The following is an 18,047-nucleotide window of genomic DNA, read 5'->3' as shown; positions in this document are numbered from 1 at the left end:
CCGCCTCCTTCTGCGAGATGGTGTACTCGCAGAAGTCGAGGATCGCCTTCCAGGACTCATCGCTGCCGAGCATCGTGGCCACGACGGTCGGCAGCGACAATTCCGATCCTATTTGCGAGACAAGGACACGACGTTGCTCCAGCCATGCGGGGCAATGTGCGAGCGTATTCTCGACCGTGTCCTCGTCACAGTCACAGTGGTGACACTCCATCGTCGGTTCCCTCCGGGCGATGCGATGCAGGTACCGGCCAAAACACCCATGGCCGGTAAGCATCTGCGTCAACCGGAAGCTGAGACGCCCTTGGTCACGGTTCGCCCATTCCGCGACGATCGGGCGCACCGCCTCGACGGTTCGGAGACCGGCCGACCGGTTCGTCAAGCGGCGAGACCACGCCTCCAGCACAGACCGCCGAGATTGGAGCCTCCGCGATCTAATCGCCCCTTCTCCGGGACGTGGTTCCCCCCTGTCGCGAAGGTCACATCGCCACGCATAATCGGCGGTGAGCGCCTCCGCCTCTAGGTCCCAGGAAGGCGTCCCAGCGAGAACGCACGCCGCCTCGAAGTAGACGATGCGGTATCCACGGATCGCCCTGACCGCGATTGCACGCTGCGGGCGTCGCAGGGTCGCGATGTTCCTGCGAGTCAGGGCGCGGCACCACACGGGGGCCCCATATAGTGCCATGAACCCCAACACCCCCACGTAGAGACGACGTACTACTGCGTCGGGCCCCCCGACGTTTGGCAAGAGCCGGCTCAACGAGCCAGCCGTCGCCATCAGCCGAGGGTCTAACTTCTCGAAGTGAGCGCGAAAGTTCCAACGACCGTCCAATTCGAGGCCGAGGTACCGCAACCCGGTTACCCCAACCTCGACGCGGACGCCTCCAATCACCAGGTGGGCCCCGGGCGGCGGCTCTCTTCCAGCCCTGTGAAACAGCAGGGCCTGAGATTTCTCGAACTTTAAGTTCACAAATATTAATATAAAGGACATAATTGATAATTTCAAGCTCATTAATATTAAGAAAACTGGTGGTTTATGGGGAATTTCAATTAAGGTTATATAATACATTATTGATATAATCGTACCTTGCTACAATATTTAATGACTGTATTGATTGTGGTGTGTATCCTGATCTAATGAAATATAGTAAAATAATACCTTTGTTTAAATCTGGTAGCACTTTTGACCCCTCTAACTTTAGGCCCATTTCAGTACAACCTGCAATGAGTAAAATTTTTGAAAAAAATATTTTGGAACAACTTTTGTACCATTTCAATTCCAATAACTTGCTTCATAACAAACAATATGGATTCACTAGAGGTCGTTCAACTATTGATGCAGGTGTAGATCTTATTAAAAATATTTTTCAGGCTTGGGAGGAATCGCATAATGCCCTTGGGATATTCTGCGACTTATCTAAAGCTTTTGATTATGTTGAGCATAATACATTGTTGAGGAAATTACACCATTATGGTATTAGGGGCGTTTCATTAGAACTTATTAAATCTTATTTATCCCGAAGAATCCAAAAGGTAGACGTTAAAGGAAAGAGATCTTCCGGTGTCTTACTTAATATGGGTGTTCCTCAGGGTTCCATATTGGGTCCCTTCCTATTTCTTGTGTATATCAATGATTTACCAAAGTTTATTGAAACCCGTCACGAGGTCGTATTATTCGCTGACGATACATCCTTATTGTTCAAATTAAACGACAATTGGAAGATTATGACGATGTGAATGATGCTATCTCACGTGTGGCACATTGGTTTAGTGTTAATAATCTGTTATTAAATAACAAAAAAACAAAATATATAAAATTTACCACACCTAATGTTAGGCAAGTAGACACTAATATTACTGTAAGTGGAGAGACACTGGAGCTTGTGGATTCGACAGTTTTTCTTGGTATAACAATTGATTCCAAGCTGCAGTGGGGTCCTCATATATGCAAGTTAGCGAGTAGACTTAGTTCTGCAGCGTTTGCGGTAAAAAAAATACGAACGTATACTAATGATTTTCATAGTATTTTCATAGTCCTATGGCATTTTGCTATGGGGCAATGCTGCCGATGTCGAAACGATTTTCATCCTGCAGAAGAGGGTTATTCGTGCTATTTATAAAAATATCCTTGAGGGACAAGTTTAAGGAAATCAAAATTCTAACTTTAGCGTCCCAATACATTTTTGAAAATTTATTGTACGTGCGTAAAAACATTGGAGAATTCCCCAGAGTCGGCGATTTGCATAATGTGAACACTAGGAACAAACATAGGCTTGCGTTGCCGGCGGCTCGAATTAAGAAAATAAGCAACTCTTTTGCTGGGCTGGGTGTACAACTTTTCAACAAGATCCCACAAAACGTTCAATTACTACCTGTTCATAGATTTAAGAAAACTGTCAAGGAACGTTTGTGCAACAAGGCATATTATAAAGTTAAGGATTATCTACTAGATGGCACTACATGGGAATGAGGCGTTCGCTCCTGGCCATTTCATTTTTCATTATTATTATTATTTAGTAATTGTATTTTTTGACTTGTTTTTTCGTTTATTGCAAATATTTTTACTTATTTAAAAAAAAAGAAAATATTTGAGAAAAACCAAAAAAAAAAGCCCGCTGAGTTTGTTTCGCCGGTTCTTCTCAGGACTCTTTTTTTGGAACCGGTGGTAGAGTTAACATGGTTATTTATATTTTGACATTCAACAAGTGTGTTATACTGACATCTAATTTGAAATAAATGATTTTGAATTTGAATTTGAATTTGAGCTTCAACGTGTCATCGAGTATTTTTCCTCTCGCCAAACCACGCATCATCTGCCGCAGTTGTGACGGTCGCTGATCTCCCAGTTCCACCTCTCCAATAAGCTTTTGGAGTTTCCTAGTGTCCGACTTTTCAAACACTCGAAGTAACCTCTCCTTCAAGGTTTCATGTTTCTTCGTTTCCGGAGGCGCAAGTAATAAATCACTTACTTGTTCGATAGCGCTTTTAGAGAGCTTCGTAACCACCAGATTTTGCTTGGCCGTATCTGACAGCCGTTGACTTTCTACGGCAGCCTCGAACTAAACAAACCAGAGTCGCGTTTGGTGTGCCCAGAACTCCGGTATCCGTGACGAAACGCTGATGCTTTCCAGTATTCTCTCACTGCCATCGCCTCTGGTCTCTGCTCTCGCGTCACCATCACATGGCGTTTGAGGGTTCATTTTATGAAAAGCTTAGTTAAAAAAATTCAATGTGTTCACTCACGGGGTCACCACTTTAGGAGTTATTTTAGTAGTGGTCAATAATGGTTCAGGGCGTTGTCGGAAGTGAGATAATTAAATAACACAACTGGTTAATCGGAGCGTTTATTCGCGACTGAACTTAAAAAGTAAAAAGCAACAGAGATTGCGGGTGCAGAAGCATGTTATGACTACGAACAATTTTGTTTACATAACAAACTGTGTTCCTGATCAATCGCCAATCGCCACTTAAAATTTATCCAGGACATACCAAAACAGATAATGTCCTGGAAAAAAGTACGTTTGGCAACTCTGTGACAACAAACTTTGAGAAGTCTCCAGAATGAGTAAAGCTCCGTAAGCTCGTAAACTTTCGAACATACTGGTGGTAGGAATGGTGAAGGGTGAATTTACTTGTGGTAGGACCTCTTATGAGTCCGCACGGGTAGGTACCACCACCCCGCCTATTTCTGCCGTGAAGCAGTAATGCGTTTCGGTTTGAAGGGTGGGGCAGCCGTTGTAAGTATAGAGACCTTAGAACTTATATCTCAAAGTGGGTGGCGCATTTAAGTTATAGATGTCTATGGGCTCCAGTAACCACTTCACACCAGGTGGAATTTTTAAGCTTCCAAAGAGCAGATAGTCTTACGAGCGATCTGGTTATAACAATAGCTTCATAAAACTGTAAAACAAACAAACTTGATTAAAAATAACAGTACTATATTATCGATGCTACTTCACAAATTGCATGGACTACAGTAATACAAATTAAACATTTTTACGAACTACATATAACTATTTTCAGTGATGATTTACAAGACAAAATGACCGTTCATCAATGTTATATTGTGCCATCTAACAAAGAATATGTACGGCCTATTTAAGACGAGTTCCAGCTCCGGAGTTTCATCCCATTCGATACCTGTTATCACGATAATAAGATACAGAAATAACTTGCCAGAAATGAATATAAACCGCATATTTTATTTTACTAAATCTGAGTCGCACCGAGATCGACTTCCCGGGGTACCAGTGTGAGTGACGGACGTGTGAAGTAAGGCTGTGCTGACTTGGATGCTCTCCTCCAAAAAAAAATTTATATACATATATATAAAAAAAGGAGGAGTGAAGCAGCCGCCCCGAAGATGGAAGAAAGAAAAGAAGAGAAGAAGAAGAAGATGAAAGAAAGGATGAAGGTGGAAGAAAGAAGAATGAAGCGATCCCACCAAATTCAAAAAAGCAAGCCTGCCAACTACAAACCCGCAGTGCATCACCCCTGCCTCAATAGGCGGGGAGATTCAGCCCGGGCAGAGTGGTTTCCCTGAGGCCCGCTCCGAGCCCCCGCAAGGGGACCCGCTGTGTGTTACTAAATCTGTATAATAGTAATTCAGTATCTCAGCGGAAAGAAGAGATTCAGTGCGCCTAGCCAAAGTGCATTCTACTATTAGATCACGTGACCTTTCTTTATTTTATGTAAATCTCGTACATTTGTGTACTTTTCTACCAAGCGTTATCATCAGCAGATTGAACTTTGATCAGGCCTCCTGGGAAGACAATGAGCTGCTCCATTGAGAACGTCAATGCCATAGACAAACCAGCTTACAGCAGATCGAATATTGGTGATAAACTGCATATACATTTGGAATGCTTTTAGCTACTTTCATTATTATTAACTAATTAGTAATACTTAGTCTGGCCATAAATACTGTTATGTGTAATGTTAGGATAGGCAGCGCATCTGATTAGGATAGGCAGCGCATCTGAGTCACTGATGTAGTTTGGATGTCTATGGGCGACGGTTATCATTTCCCATCAGATGAGCCGTAAGCTCGTCTGCCTATCGAAAGAAATAAAAAAAAAATAAAAACCAAGGAATACAAAAAAAAAATCTATTGTAAATAACATTTATTACTTTTACAGTGTGTTAGTTTAATACATAAATATAAAACAATTTAAAGTGTAAAAAGCTTATTCGAAGTGGTCTCCATTGGCTGCAATACAGTCCTTTAAACGTAGAGGCCAGTTATCAATAGAAGCACGCACTCTTTCCATGGGAAAATTGTTCACTGCCAATCGTACGGATTGTTTTAGGGACTCCAAATTATCATGGCGTTTAGAGCAAGCCGTACTCTCTAACACACCATAAATCATAATCTAGCGGATTAAAATCGGGACTAGACGACGGCCAGTCTTCAGCTCTGATGAAGTCCGAAACGTTCGTTTCCAACCAAGACTGCGTAGACCGAGCTTTATGACCTGGCGCCGAGTCTTGCTGGAAGGACCATTCTTGATTATTGAACATGGTGTTGTTAAGGGGCTTCATTACCTTCTCAAGAATGGTATCTTGATACACTTGGGCCGATGTTTTGATACCTTTTTCACAAAAGTATGGCCCAGTCACTCCTTCACAGCTAATACCCGACCAAACCATCACTGAAGTCGGATAGTGCCCACGTTGCACTCTGTCGATTAATTGGGAAGCTTCCTTAGAGCTTTAAGCATAAATACGGTCATTTTGTTTGTTAAAATGTAGCTCAATTGTAACAAATTTCTTATCCGTAAACAAAATTTTTCTATGACCTCCCTTTGCGTACCGCTTCATTAGTTGTTTCGATTTTACCACCCTATTCTCTTTTAAATTATCAGTTAAGAAATGACCAGTACGTCTCTTATAGGCTGCAAGTCCTAAGTCATCTTTTAAAATACGCGACCTGGTTCTAGGTGCTATCTTCATCTCCCGAGATAAAATCTTTTGCTTTCGGACAGGATTTCTTCGAATTCTTTCCCTTACTGCTTTGACCACCTTTATCGTACGAACACTACGTGGAGGGCCAGATCTTTTTCTATCACAAACTATAGGTCTCATTGCACCTATCAATAGCTCGATACACAAACATTTTACTAATACCAAGCGTATTGAGAGTTTTAAAAATTGCATTTGGTCCCATACCTACTTTGTGTAATGCAATCACAGCGATTCGGTTCTCTTTATCACCCCACTCCATTTTAATATCGCATATTGTACATTGTATTGGCGCCAAAATGAGAAAACTCAATGAGCAATCATATAAAAATGACAGATTCCAAATTCAAATGTAATATTTTGTTTATTTTTAATTGTAACAGTATTTATGGCCAGACTAAGTATATAAGTACTTAAGAACTCATAACAGGGTTAGGGTTCCGCACGGGAAACTCGCTATACCTTTAAAATCATGGACTCCAACTTCAGGGCTATGATAGTATAAATAATACATCAACCTCTTTCAAGGAGAGCAACTGCGTTCTCCATACAGTGTCCATGGCCTATGGTACCTTCTAAAGACCGACAATCTCTTAGGGTTTTTTTCCGGTTCCGCCTTTTTTCCCGAACCCTAATTAAAGCATCTTCGTAAACATATTCGATACTCAAACGTCTGATTGTCAGTCGAGACAGAATTATAATAGTAAAATGGCGAATCATTATTTTTACGAAAACATTGAATACGTATTACCATCGTCTTTGTAGGCGTTGCGACCAGCTTCCGCCCAGAACATAAGTCGCTGTACACCGTGGGACAACGTTAAATCACTTTCAGCAGTATTTACTTGCGCGAGTCGAGGCATCCCCAACTAGAAAACATAGCAAGTTTCTTTTTTTAGCGTATTTACAAATGTCCAGAGCCATAGACGAAAAATCCCAGGGTGTGAAATGGTATATTAAAAAAAAAGGTACTGATCAAACAATATGATCAAAAAACATGGTTTTTTTTTAATTGCTAGATGGGTGGACAAGCTCACAGCCTACCTGGTGTTAAGTGGTTACTGGAGCCCATAGACATCTACAACGTAAATGCGCCAGACACCTTGAGATATAAGTTCTAAGGTCTCAGTATAGTTACAACGGCTGCCTCACCCTTCAAACCAAAACGCATTACTGCTTCACGGCAGAAAGAGACGGGGCGGTGGTACCTACCCGTGCGGACTCACAAGAGGTCCTACCACCAGTAAATGGTTTACCTAATTGCTTTTATTATTCCGGCGTTCGAACCCTACACGCAGGTTTCGAAAATTTCTAATAAAATACGTATCTGATTCATGTTTACGAATTACTTTTACAATGAAATATAAACATCGTATAATTAAAAGCAAACTGGCGACAATGATAATTTTCATAATTAGGTACTATACAATATAAGTTTGTGACATACACCTCAAATCGTAAGGTGAGTTCTATACTGTATTAATATTTTCAACTATACTAATTAATATAAAAATAAAGAACTTACCGCCCGCAACTTGTCTGGTAAGAGTAAAGTCATGCGAAGCGTGTACAAAGGTAATGTTGCTGCAATACGCATTGTTTGCATCCGTTCCGAAATCAAATGAATGCTGGTCATTGCTACACGATCGGCAAGAAGGCGCAGGGACCTTCCTCGTGGTACGATAATAAATAAACTGAGACCTTGAGTAGCATAGAATATTTCAATAGCCTGAAACAATAAGGTGTTTTAAGCGCAATTAAATCGTGTTTTAAGCGCAACACGAAATGATAATATAAGTAACCAGAAAATTCTACCAGGCAGACAGAGCTTATCTTGAGCCACAAATCGAGTTGAAAAATCAATAAAATTAAATTCATAAAAATAATAACAAGTTCATAGAACAAAACAATTCATAACAATAACTAAACTGATGACGGTGAAATACATTATTTCAGCACTAGGACTTTTGTGGGAGAGGTTTTGAAACTTAGTAGTACCTATGTTGATTTACAATAAAGAATACTTTACATCATCATGAAATTTCGAAGAGTTAATCAATACATACATGTGTGTGAAAATTTATGAATATTCACAATTAGGATATTATCGTTTAATTTATTTCACTCATTATTCTTAAGCAAGCCAATCGATCCCCCGAGTCGAAATTTAGAGCCTATAAAGCCCTCTAGCCCGAAATAGATACGACTGACAGACCTGTAGTTCATTAGCTCCCAAGAAAATGAATAATATCTTACATGGGAATGTAATTTAGATCCCTGGTGTAAGCCTATGATAAAAAATGACTGTTATGTGTACATATGTATGTAGCTACACTTCTCGATGTAGCTACATTTCGGGCAAACGTAATTCGCACTTAATAAGAAAAGTTTACACTGTTGACCAAGTAATCTATCAATCTACTTGTTACTTTTATTTACCATTTGCGAATTATTTATTTTGCACAGTTTTTCCATGGTTGTAACATTTATTGCGTTAAAAACATTTGTTTTTGTTTACTGCGCGGCATATTGTGTTCGATGTTGTCTCGCTAACTGGTTATTTAGATGATAGGATTATTACAATTTAGCATTAAAAACTGTATTGCACCCGTAATTTTGAAATGTTAATGATATACCACGATAAAAACTATTTTTGGAATAGTGCCAAAAACAACTGTACAAAATCTTCCTCTCAATTCAATACTGCACGAAATACAAACGCACAGAAACCAAACAAATGATGCCACAAATATTCAATTTGATGTCATTAGAAGATAAAGGGGAAACTTTATACTGGAGCCTACTTGCACAACATGGATTTTTTAATTATATGAATTATACAGATTTCTGTTATTACACAATACGTTCATAAAATATCAACATGAACCTATTATCGTTGGGGGGCGGCTGTGCATATCCGATTTCTATTGTTTGGAGTTAAATCTGGTTAAGAGCCGACATTATTGTGGTCGCAAACATGAAACTGTACGTAGGGTTTTTGATAATTTTGACAATAATATTTAATGTAAATTGCAACGAGTGTCCGACTGAACGTGAACAACCATTCCACGATGAAGCAAGATTGCACCAGGATTTATTATGTGCTTACAATGTAGATTTTCGACCAGTGAAAGATCACAAAACTAGTGTAACCGTAAAAGTTAGGTTTGCTATGAAATACCTTAGCTTTGATTCGTTAGAAGAAACGTTCACTCTTCACAGCTGGGTGGCTTTGAGATGGAAAGATGAATTCCTTACGTGGACTCCGTCAGATTACGGTAACATAAAAGAGATCCAAATTGAAAGTCATCTTATTTGGACTCCGAGCATGTCATTGTTTAACGCCGATGCTAATACAGCTATGTTTCAATCAGACCAATTTTATACCACTTGTCTACTATCCAGTGATGGTACAGTGACATGCGTCCCTCATTTGGGACATACAGGAATTTGTAGTACGTCGCTGCGTCGCTGGCCTTACGACACCCAGAACTGTACTCTTTATTTTGGATCTTGGATGCACACAGGAGAGCAAGTGAACTTCACATTCTACAAAAATGACCCGGTGGTGCTGACTGATTTTCACGACGGCCCAGGCTGGAAGCTTCTGAAGGTGGTTAACGAGCGTTTGTCTGAAACTTACACCTGTTGTCCTAATAGTACGTATCCAATGTTAAAGTACAGATTTGTGTTGAAGAGAGCTGCCGCAGGACCGGCTGCGATCGTCGTTGTTCCCTCCATAGTCATAGTCATACTCACCTTAACTTCATTCTTACTTGATGTTAAAGACTCAACGAGGCTCTTTCTGGTATGTTTTAGTCTTTTTGGACATTTCATATTTTTAACCGAAATAGGCTATGATATTCCAAAGCACAGTTCAGATACCCCGATAATATTGTTATTCCTTCGTGACTCAATGATCGTAACGCTTGTTGGAATTATAGAGACATTGGTGCTTATGTATTTAAGAGAAAGGAAATTGCCTCCACCTACTTGGATAATTTCGATGAACCGTTTAGTGTCGAATAGTCCCGGAAAATATGTTGTTTTTACGGAATTTGATCCAAGCAACAGCGCCGAAGAAAAAGTGCTCACTGAAGATGTTACTGAAGAACGTTCGAGATCCTCTGGCTCCGATTGGATCCAGTTTGCTAACATTTTAAATAGCGTTCTATTTTGTATTGCTTTTCTAATTTATTTTATATTGATTTGTGTATATATCCCCTATGATTAATTATGTTACGAGGTATTTTTTTTTAATTGTATTATCTTCATTTAACATTACATCGTTATTAAGCTTCATAAAAAAAGTATCTTAAATCATCTTTATACATCATAATTATATATCTTATCATAAACATATTTGTTTGTTTGATTTTAGCTGTGACTAATAAAGCCGGTGAACCAACCTCTGCGTCCCATTCGCTTAGATCAGCATAACGCATATTATCATTTATCCTGATGCACCGAACGTTTCGTTGGGGGGTGTTTTCAACATCCATAAACGGCAAAGTACCGTTAAGAACGGTAGGGGCGGAACGCCATCGACCGCGAATGTAAACAGTTGTTAAAAATATCGCATTACTTTCTTCTGTGATATCGTCTTTAGTAAATGTGTTGTGTATGGCCCCTCCCGAGTCAATTTCCACCTGTTGATTAAAGATAATATTTCAATATGCAATGTTAGCCTACGTTGTCTCCATCTCTTCCCGTGGGTATCCTCGAGAAGAGACTAATAGTTTCACCGGGGGATGGACTGCAGCGTTCTTTGAGTACGGATGGGTACGGATGAGTTGTACTGAGAACACTTGGGTTGTCTATTTCGGCCGCAAAGCTGATTCCACGGGTGAAGGGAGCAGCTATTATGCAGTACAATTGAGATCTCCATTCAATGTGATTGATTACATTTGCATTATGATGTTTATGAGATCCTAGAGTTAGGCATGGATATTAACTACTTATGATCAGGCCATAGCACGTTTGCTATAAATAGCCATCAAACGTATTTTCCCAAATTGTGGCCAGACAGCCAGACACTAAGATGACAGATAATTGAGTCAACACAGATTATTCGTATTTGGCTTACCATATTATTTAGGATATTTGCAATATCCTCTGGTGTTTCTGTGCCATTAAATCTATGCTCATGTAAATGCAGTGCTGCTGCTGCACCAGTACGAAATTCATCATTGAGCACGAATCCAGGACGGAGAGCCAGACGATAAGACCAGTGAAACTTTAAAGCATTATCAGAACGTGGGAATAATGATAATGTGCGTTTGATTATATCATTTTTTTCCTATGAAAAATAATTTTATTTTGTGTTAGTATTATCTGATTACATGTTGCGCCCACCCCAGGTGACTGGGAGAAGGGCAGGATAATGATGATGATGATGATGAGTATTATCTGATTACCTTATGTATGTAATCTTACTTTTCGGTAGTTCATTTTTAAATTGATAATTTCTGGTAATAGAAGAGATAGAGAATATAATTGTGCATATACAATGAGCCAGCAACCAATAAGCAAGGTATAATTTAAATAAAATAAAATTTTAACTTAGAAAATGATAAAAAATAATCATAGTGTTCGGACCACATTATTCTTGAGACGTAGGTACATTCATTCAGTATGAAATACTGATGCGTTTATCGTAACGCGCACGGTATTTCTAGTTTTGGTATTTATTATTATTTAGTATTTATTATTATTATACTACTGATATCTAACCACGTTCCTTTATGACTATCGCTAACACCAGTTTATGAAGAACTATTCGCGCATCATCGGCCATATCATTTTCTCAGCCTGTTTAAATTCAAATTAATAAGATAAAGTCATCGGCTACATGCGAAAACATAAATTACGAAACAAAAAATACACAGACAACACCTTTCACAATGAAAAGTTAACAAAACAATCCTAAACTTCTTACTTACCTCTTCAGGTATTTTGAGTTTTAAACAGTCTTCAATTTCTTTTCGATTTTTCGAATCTGTGGAGAGAGCTACTAAAAGAATTTGTAGAAATAATGCAGATTGAACGAAACTTATTCCATTCTCTTTCCGGTTTTCCGCAGTCTTCATTTTAGCGAACGTCGCCTGTAAAGTGAGTTAATGATAAAATAATGTCACGGTTTTTTTAAGACAAAGATAATTTATTTCATCTCTGTTGTTTTCCAGAGATGCAAGTGCAAAAAGTTAAAGTTGAGTGCATAAATTCCTTGTGATAAAAAGTTTTATTGGGACGTGGTTTGAAAAAAGTATTTTGCAATAGGTATGGGAATGGCTGTGTCCTTGTCTTCCCTTCTTTACCTGCGTATTAATAATAAAATCACATTTCCCTATTTCGTTTAACATAACATGATATTTCAACTTGAAGCTAGTCTTTTATCAGATATCGTAAACATATTTATTTCAATCCATTAACAATAGTCTTCTGCTCAGTCGTCCATAGTTGAGAATCGTGACTCTTCTGTAATCTGTTCACTATTTCTCTTCACCTATGCCTATATTGTGCCTGGTGGACTTCGTTGACCGGCGTTTCTAGCTGCTGAGTAACCTGGTCAGACCACCGCTTTGAGCTTCTCTCCGCTGCCTCTAGGCTTTCTATATTGCCGGTACCTTTTTTCTTACCTATGCTCATAGCCTGGAGAGCCTATATCAGCGTTACCTCACTAATAGTAGTCTGATTAATTTATTATTTAAAAATTGGTTAGACATCATTCGATTAAATATTATCTATTTACATATAGACATAACTATTTATTAATCTGTGATATAGACTTGGATTCAATACCTAAGGATTTTATTATTTATATTGAGTATTTTAAAAAAATTATGAATTACGATAAAGAATAGAAATAAAGTTAAGGAACCAATTTAGTAAGTACAAGGTAAGCTAATCTAAAAAAATATTAGAAATGATTACCTATTAGATGCTGTGTTCATGTGTAATGTATTTTGTGATTAGTAAGAGAGTGGATATCAACACTACGTTGCATTTAAGTTGACTAAAATTAATGCGATTATCTTTAAATATCCTTATAATAGTATAAATCGAACGTAATGAATATGACAGTAGATACTAACTGATCAGTAAATACTAACCGCATAGAATTTTCGTTCGAATAAGTCAAGAGACCTCCAAAAATCGACTGGAATTAAATTGGATGACATTTTGGATACTGCAATCGTTGCCTTCGCTATTGGGGAAACTGTATTTGTGTTTTTATGTGTAACTAATGGCGAATATGAATTATTTTGAACTACAATATCAATTTGTGGATTGAAATTTAACAAATCGAACAACGGTCGACGTTCGTCCGTATTTTTTATTCGGGCATCTTCAATGTTTGAACGAAAAATCACTCCGGTTCCAATTTTGTTATTGATTCGAGGCGAAATGTAATTGTCGTATATAAATGGACTTTTATTACACATATAGCAAGGGGTATGCCCCTTGGTCTTTGGTAGCATTATTGGCACATAATAAATTGCAGTTCCTTTTGCGCGAGAATAGGGCCAATCATTACTCAAACCTTTAATTTCGGCAACGTAGACGAATGTGACACTAATTATAAGTGTGATAAGAAACATGATTAGCACAATAAAAATAATACTGCACATCACAACGCTTTGATATATTTTAACATTCAAACTGCATGCGTGCATTCGTAGTGTGTAATAATTAATACTCTTCGATCCGTCATGCTTGCTATAACAGTTGAGACCTATTTAAAAACAAATAAAAGCGATTTGATAATCAGCCATACCGAATGTAGGTATTATTACATTTAAATTACTTATTTAGTTTCCTGCAGTGAAAATTATCTTTATCACATACTTAATTTGAACTTATGACTTTTAAAAAAATGCAACCTCTGATGTTTCCGAAATGAATTATTATTTTGGTACATAATATAGTTTGTAGTCGTCGTGGCCTAACGGATAAGACGTCGTATAAGATAATTCGTGTTGAAGCGATGCACCGGTGTTCGAATCCCGCAGGCGGGTACCAATTTTTCTAATGAAATACGTACTCAACAAATGTTCACGATTGACTTCCACGGTGAAGGAATAACATCGTGTAATAAAAATAAAATCCGCAAAATTATAATTTGCGTAATTACTGGTGGTAGGACCTCTTGTGAGTCCGCGCGGGTGGGTACCACCACCCTGCCTATTTCTGCCGTGAAGCAGTAATGCGTTTCGGTTTGAAGGGTGGGGCAGCCGTTGTAACTATACTTGAGACCTTAGAACTTGTATCTCAAGGTGGGTGGCGCATTTACGTTGTGGATGTCTATGGGCTCCTAACCACTGGTGGCTTGTGTCTTAGACACCGCCATCAGCGGCAATCTATTTTTACGAGCAACATTTTAACAAACAAAATGACCGTATTTATGCTCAAAGCTCTAAGGAAGCTTCCCAATTAGTCGACAGAGTGCAACGTGGGCACTATCCGACTTCAGTGATGGTTTGGTGGGGTATTAGCTATGAAGGAGTGACTGAGCCATACTTTTGTGAAAAAGGTATCAAAACATCGGCACAAGTGTATCAAGATACCATTCTTGAGAAGGTAGTGAAACCCCTTAACAACACCATGTTCAATAATCAAGAATGGTCCTTCCAGCAAGACTCGGCGCCAGGTCATAAAGCTCGGTCTACGCATTCTTGGTTGGAAACGAACGTTTCGGACTTCATCAGAGCTGAAGACTGGCCGTCGTCTAGTCCCGATCTTAATCCGCTGGATTATGGTTTATGGTCAGTTTTAGAGAGTACGGCTTGCTCTAAACGCCATGATAATTAGGAGTCCCTAAAACAATCCGTACGATTGGCAGTGAAAAATTTTCCCATGGAAAGAGTGCGTGCTTCTATTGATAACTGGCCTCAACGTTTAAAGGACTTTATTGCAGCCAATGGAGACCACTTCGAATAAGCGTTTTATACTTTAAATTGTTTTATATTTATGTATTAAACTAACACACTGTAAAAGTAATAAATGTTATTTGCAATAGATTTTTTTTTATTTTTAATTGTAACAGTATTTATGGCCAGACTAAGTATAGTAGGATAATAATATGTAATTGCAAATTGTGTAAACCAAACGGCCACAGCCTAACTAACAGTTTTCGTAACTACCTAAGTCTGTGGCGCTAGCTATCACTGAACACAAGATATTTGACAGATGCCTGAATCTGGCTTACGATATTTTCAAGATAAGCTTGCACATATTACAAGTTCCGAACAACAACATTCGAACTGTCGGTCTACCGAGCAATATCACCCGCTCGATGGAAGATCTTCCCTTCGTCGTTATCTCCACAAAGCCCAATTCTGCGATAATACTTCTTATATTATGATACGTTTTTATATCCATCAAATCCAAAAATAAAATGAAATTCCGAAAGTTTCGTTCCAGACAAAATATATTAAATACTATTATAATTTACAATCATTTTGGTGTTTGAAAAATCCGTTTGTGAATTTTAATTTTAAAAGAGGGCTTTCTTTTCACCTATAGGTTTTTTTTTTTTTTTTTTTTGTCAGAAGGAAATCGCCGGACTTCCGCCCTTCACTGGGGATGGAGGGCGGGGCATGTCGGAGTCGAACCGACTAAAACCTCCTGTCTCTCAACAACCAACGTCCAAACCTCGCATGAGACAAAACTCATGCTCATCATTCTAGCTGTGAGAACCAAACGGCTGGTTCTTCGGCCCAAAATGGTGGTGGTCGCACTCCGATACGATAAATGTCGGTCGTGTCGGATGGTGTAAAAGTCTTCGATGATCCATTGTTTGACTTCGATCCGCCATCTTGATTGGCCATGACTAATGTAAATCGTCTTCTTACTGTTTTATGCTACTTATCTTCTTGTTGTCGGGGTCACCAGTGTGGTGGTCCGTGTAGCGGGAGATACGGGGTTGTCCCGGCGTGTTCCAGAATATATCCCAAATTAAACACTCCACCAACAGTTAATAGTTTGTATTTTGGTAAGAAGCACAAGCACAGGAAAGCAGAAAGAAGATGTGGATAATTAATTATAAGTTCAAAATGATAAAATATATTTTCTGGCGGTAGAACGATTGTTTATAATATTATAGCAGTGTCACATGCGTCGCAAGCGAAAGCGTGGTGCGGACTGGCGGGCGGGAGGTGACGTGACCGGCCGTCGTACGAGTCGAGCTTTTTACGTTTTGTTTATGCACATTACACCGTACGATTTTTTTGCATGTCTGCCACTGTGTGGAGGACGCCACACCACTCCCCTCCAGAGACCGTCCTACGGGCGATAATACATGGGTAATCGTACTGTTCTTCCGGAACGTGTTTTCTTAACAGGTCCTTCATTGTCAGGTGTCTCCTTTTCAGGTATCTCCTTTTCAGCAGCCTTTTCGTCGTGATTCTTTTTCATCCGTGAACAAGGTGGAAATGACGTGTTTCTTCCAAGATCTGTGTTATCTGTGAGTATATATGCAGGTTTTATTCTTTCTATTGTTACGGAAACTGGTTTCTCTTTTATTAACAGCTTGAATACCTTATCATTTCTTTCCAGTATTTCGTGAGGTCCGGTGTAAGCTGGTTGGAGGGCCCCCTTCAAGGCGTCTTCTCTTAGATAAACATGGGTTGTTGTAGCGAGATCCTTAAAAACAAATGTTGTTTTCTTGCAGTGCCTAGATGCGGGTTGCGGTTGTATATCCTTTACTATCGATCGGAGTCTAGTCATAAAATCGGTAAGATCTTCCGTTTTGTTTTTGGATGAACGAAACAATTCCCCTGGTAATCGAAGCGTTTGTCCGTATACTAACTCAGCCGGACACGCTTGAATGTCTTCTTTATAGGTGTTTCGGATTCCGAGTAAGACAAGTGGTAGTGATTCTGTCCAATTTAATGTTGAGTGACATACTATAGCAGCCTTCAACTGCCTGTGAAATCTTTCAACCATGCCGTTGCATGCAGGATGATAAGCCGTCGTTCGTTTGTGCTCGAACCCGACCATTTTAGCCAAATTGTTAAATAGGACCGATTCGAATTGCCGTCCTCTGTCAGTGATAACGGCGGTAGGGCAACCAAAGCGTGCTATCCATTCAGATATCAGGGCTTTAGCTACGGTTTCGGCCGTTATGTCCATGATCGGTATGGCTTCTGGCCATCTTGTAAATCGATCAACGATGGTTAGGCAATACTTATAGCCGTTCGATATTGGCATTGGACCTATTAGGTCTATATGTATAGTGGTAAATCTGGCCCGTGGTAATTGAAATGTTCCAGGAGTTACGGTTACATGTCGGGTAATCTTGGAATGTTGACAGGAATGACATGACCTCGTCCATTCACGGCAATCTTTTCTCATACTGGGCCATACGTAGCGCTGGGCTACTAACTTTGCAGTTGCTGCAGCGCCAGGGTGGCTCAGTGAATGCAAGTTATTGAATACTTGACGTCGAAACGGTGCTGTGACGAATGGCCGTGGAAGTTGTTGGCTGTCATCGCAGACGAGCTGTGTTTTTGTCCCAGGTATAGTTAGCTTACGAAAGGTCAGTGACATTGATCCCTCTTTTAGTAAACGTTTTAGCTCTGGATCGCTATCTTGTGATTTCGCTAACTGTATCAGGTCGATGGGTTGTGCTACTTCTTCAATTCTCGATAAAGTATCTGCCACGACATTTTCTTTCCCAGATATGTGACGTATATCCGTCGTAAACTGCGAAATATAGTCGAGGTGGCGGAACTGTCGAGGTGAGCACTTATCTTTCCTGGTAGCGAATGCGTAGCATATGGGCTTGTGATCCGTGTATACGGTAAAATGTCGAGCTTCTAGCATGTGTCTGAAATGTTGGATTCCCTCATAGATCGCAAGTAGCTCCCTGTCGTAAGGAGAGTATTTTACTTGTGATGGACTGAGTTTCCGTGAAAAAAACGCTAGAGGTTCCCAAGTATTATTCTTACATTGCTGAAGAGCAGCACCAATTGCGGTATCTGAAGCATCTGTGACGATTGCCATTTTCGCATCTGCGTCAGGGTGTGCCAGCAGTGTAGCGCGGCATAGGCTGTTTTTACATTCTTCAAATGCGTATAATGCGTCAC

The 18,047-nt window shown here is 39.6% G+C and overlaps 3 protein-coding genes across 4 annotated transcripts in view; 1 reads left to right on the top strand and 2 right to left on the bottom strand.

Annotated features, from left to right (window-relative positions):
* Positions 1 to 18,047, bottom strand: part of serpin-2 (serine protease inhibitor 2) — a 95,974-nt gene that overhangs the window by 34,625 nt on the left and 43,302 nt on the right. The gene's annotated exons all lie outside the window — the stretch shown is intronic.
* Positions 5,106 to 13,589, bottom strand: serpin-29 (serine protease inhibitor 29). 2 transcript variants are annotated; one of them, NM_001146248.1, is given in 9 exon segments: positions 6,590 to 6,678; positions 6,681 to 6,688; positions 6,691 to 6,806; positions 6,809 to 6,826; positions 7,484 to 7,687; positions 10,368 to 10,607; positions 11,045 to 11,257; positions 11,901 to 12,062; positions 13,533 to 13,589. In NM_001146248.1, coding segments are annotated over 9 exon segments (1,077 nt in total). In that variant the 5' UTR covers positions 13,560 to 13,589.
* On the top strand, positions 8,929 to 10,376 carry nAChRa9 (nicotinic acetylcholine receptor subunit alpha 9). The gene is given in 1 exon segment (NM_001109929.2): positions 8,929 to 10,376. A coding segment is annotated over 1 exon segment (1,257 nt). The 5' UTR covers positions 8,929 to 8,935; the 3' UTR covers positions 10,193 to 10,376.

This window comes from Bombyx mori, chromosome 15, assembly GCF_030269925.1.
Source record: "Bombyx mori chromosome 15, ASM3026992v2".
In the NCBI taxonomy this organism is placed as follows: domain Eukaryota; kingdom Metazoa; phylum Arthropoda; class Insecta; order Lepidoptera; family Bombycidae; genus Bombyx; species Bombyx mori.
The sequence above is the reverse complement of the archived record's forward strand: the minus strand, read 5'-3'. Positions and strand labels throughout refer to the sequence as shown.

What these genes read in the sequence shown, in the direction of transcription:
- serpin-29 (XM_012692266.4), bottom strand. Translation starts at nt 13,559, where the DNA reads ATGTTTCTTATCACACTTATAATTAGT. An exon ending in CAAATATCCTAAATAATATG is followed by an intron (nt 10,608 to 11,044) that starts GTAAGCCAAATA and finishes TTTAATCAACAG; the next exon opens with GTGGAAATTGACTCGGGAGG. An exon ending in TACCAGACAAGTTGCGGGCG is followed by an intron (nt 6,828 to 7,483) that starts GTAAGTTCTTTA and finishes TATGTTTTCTAG; the next exon opens with TTGGGGATGCCTCGACTCGC.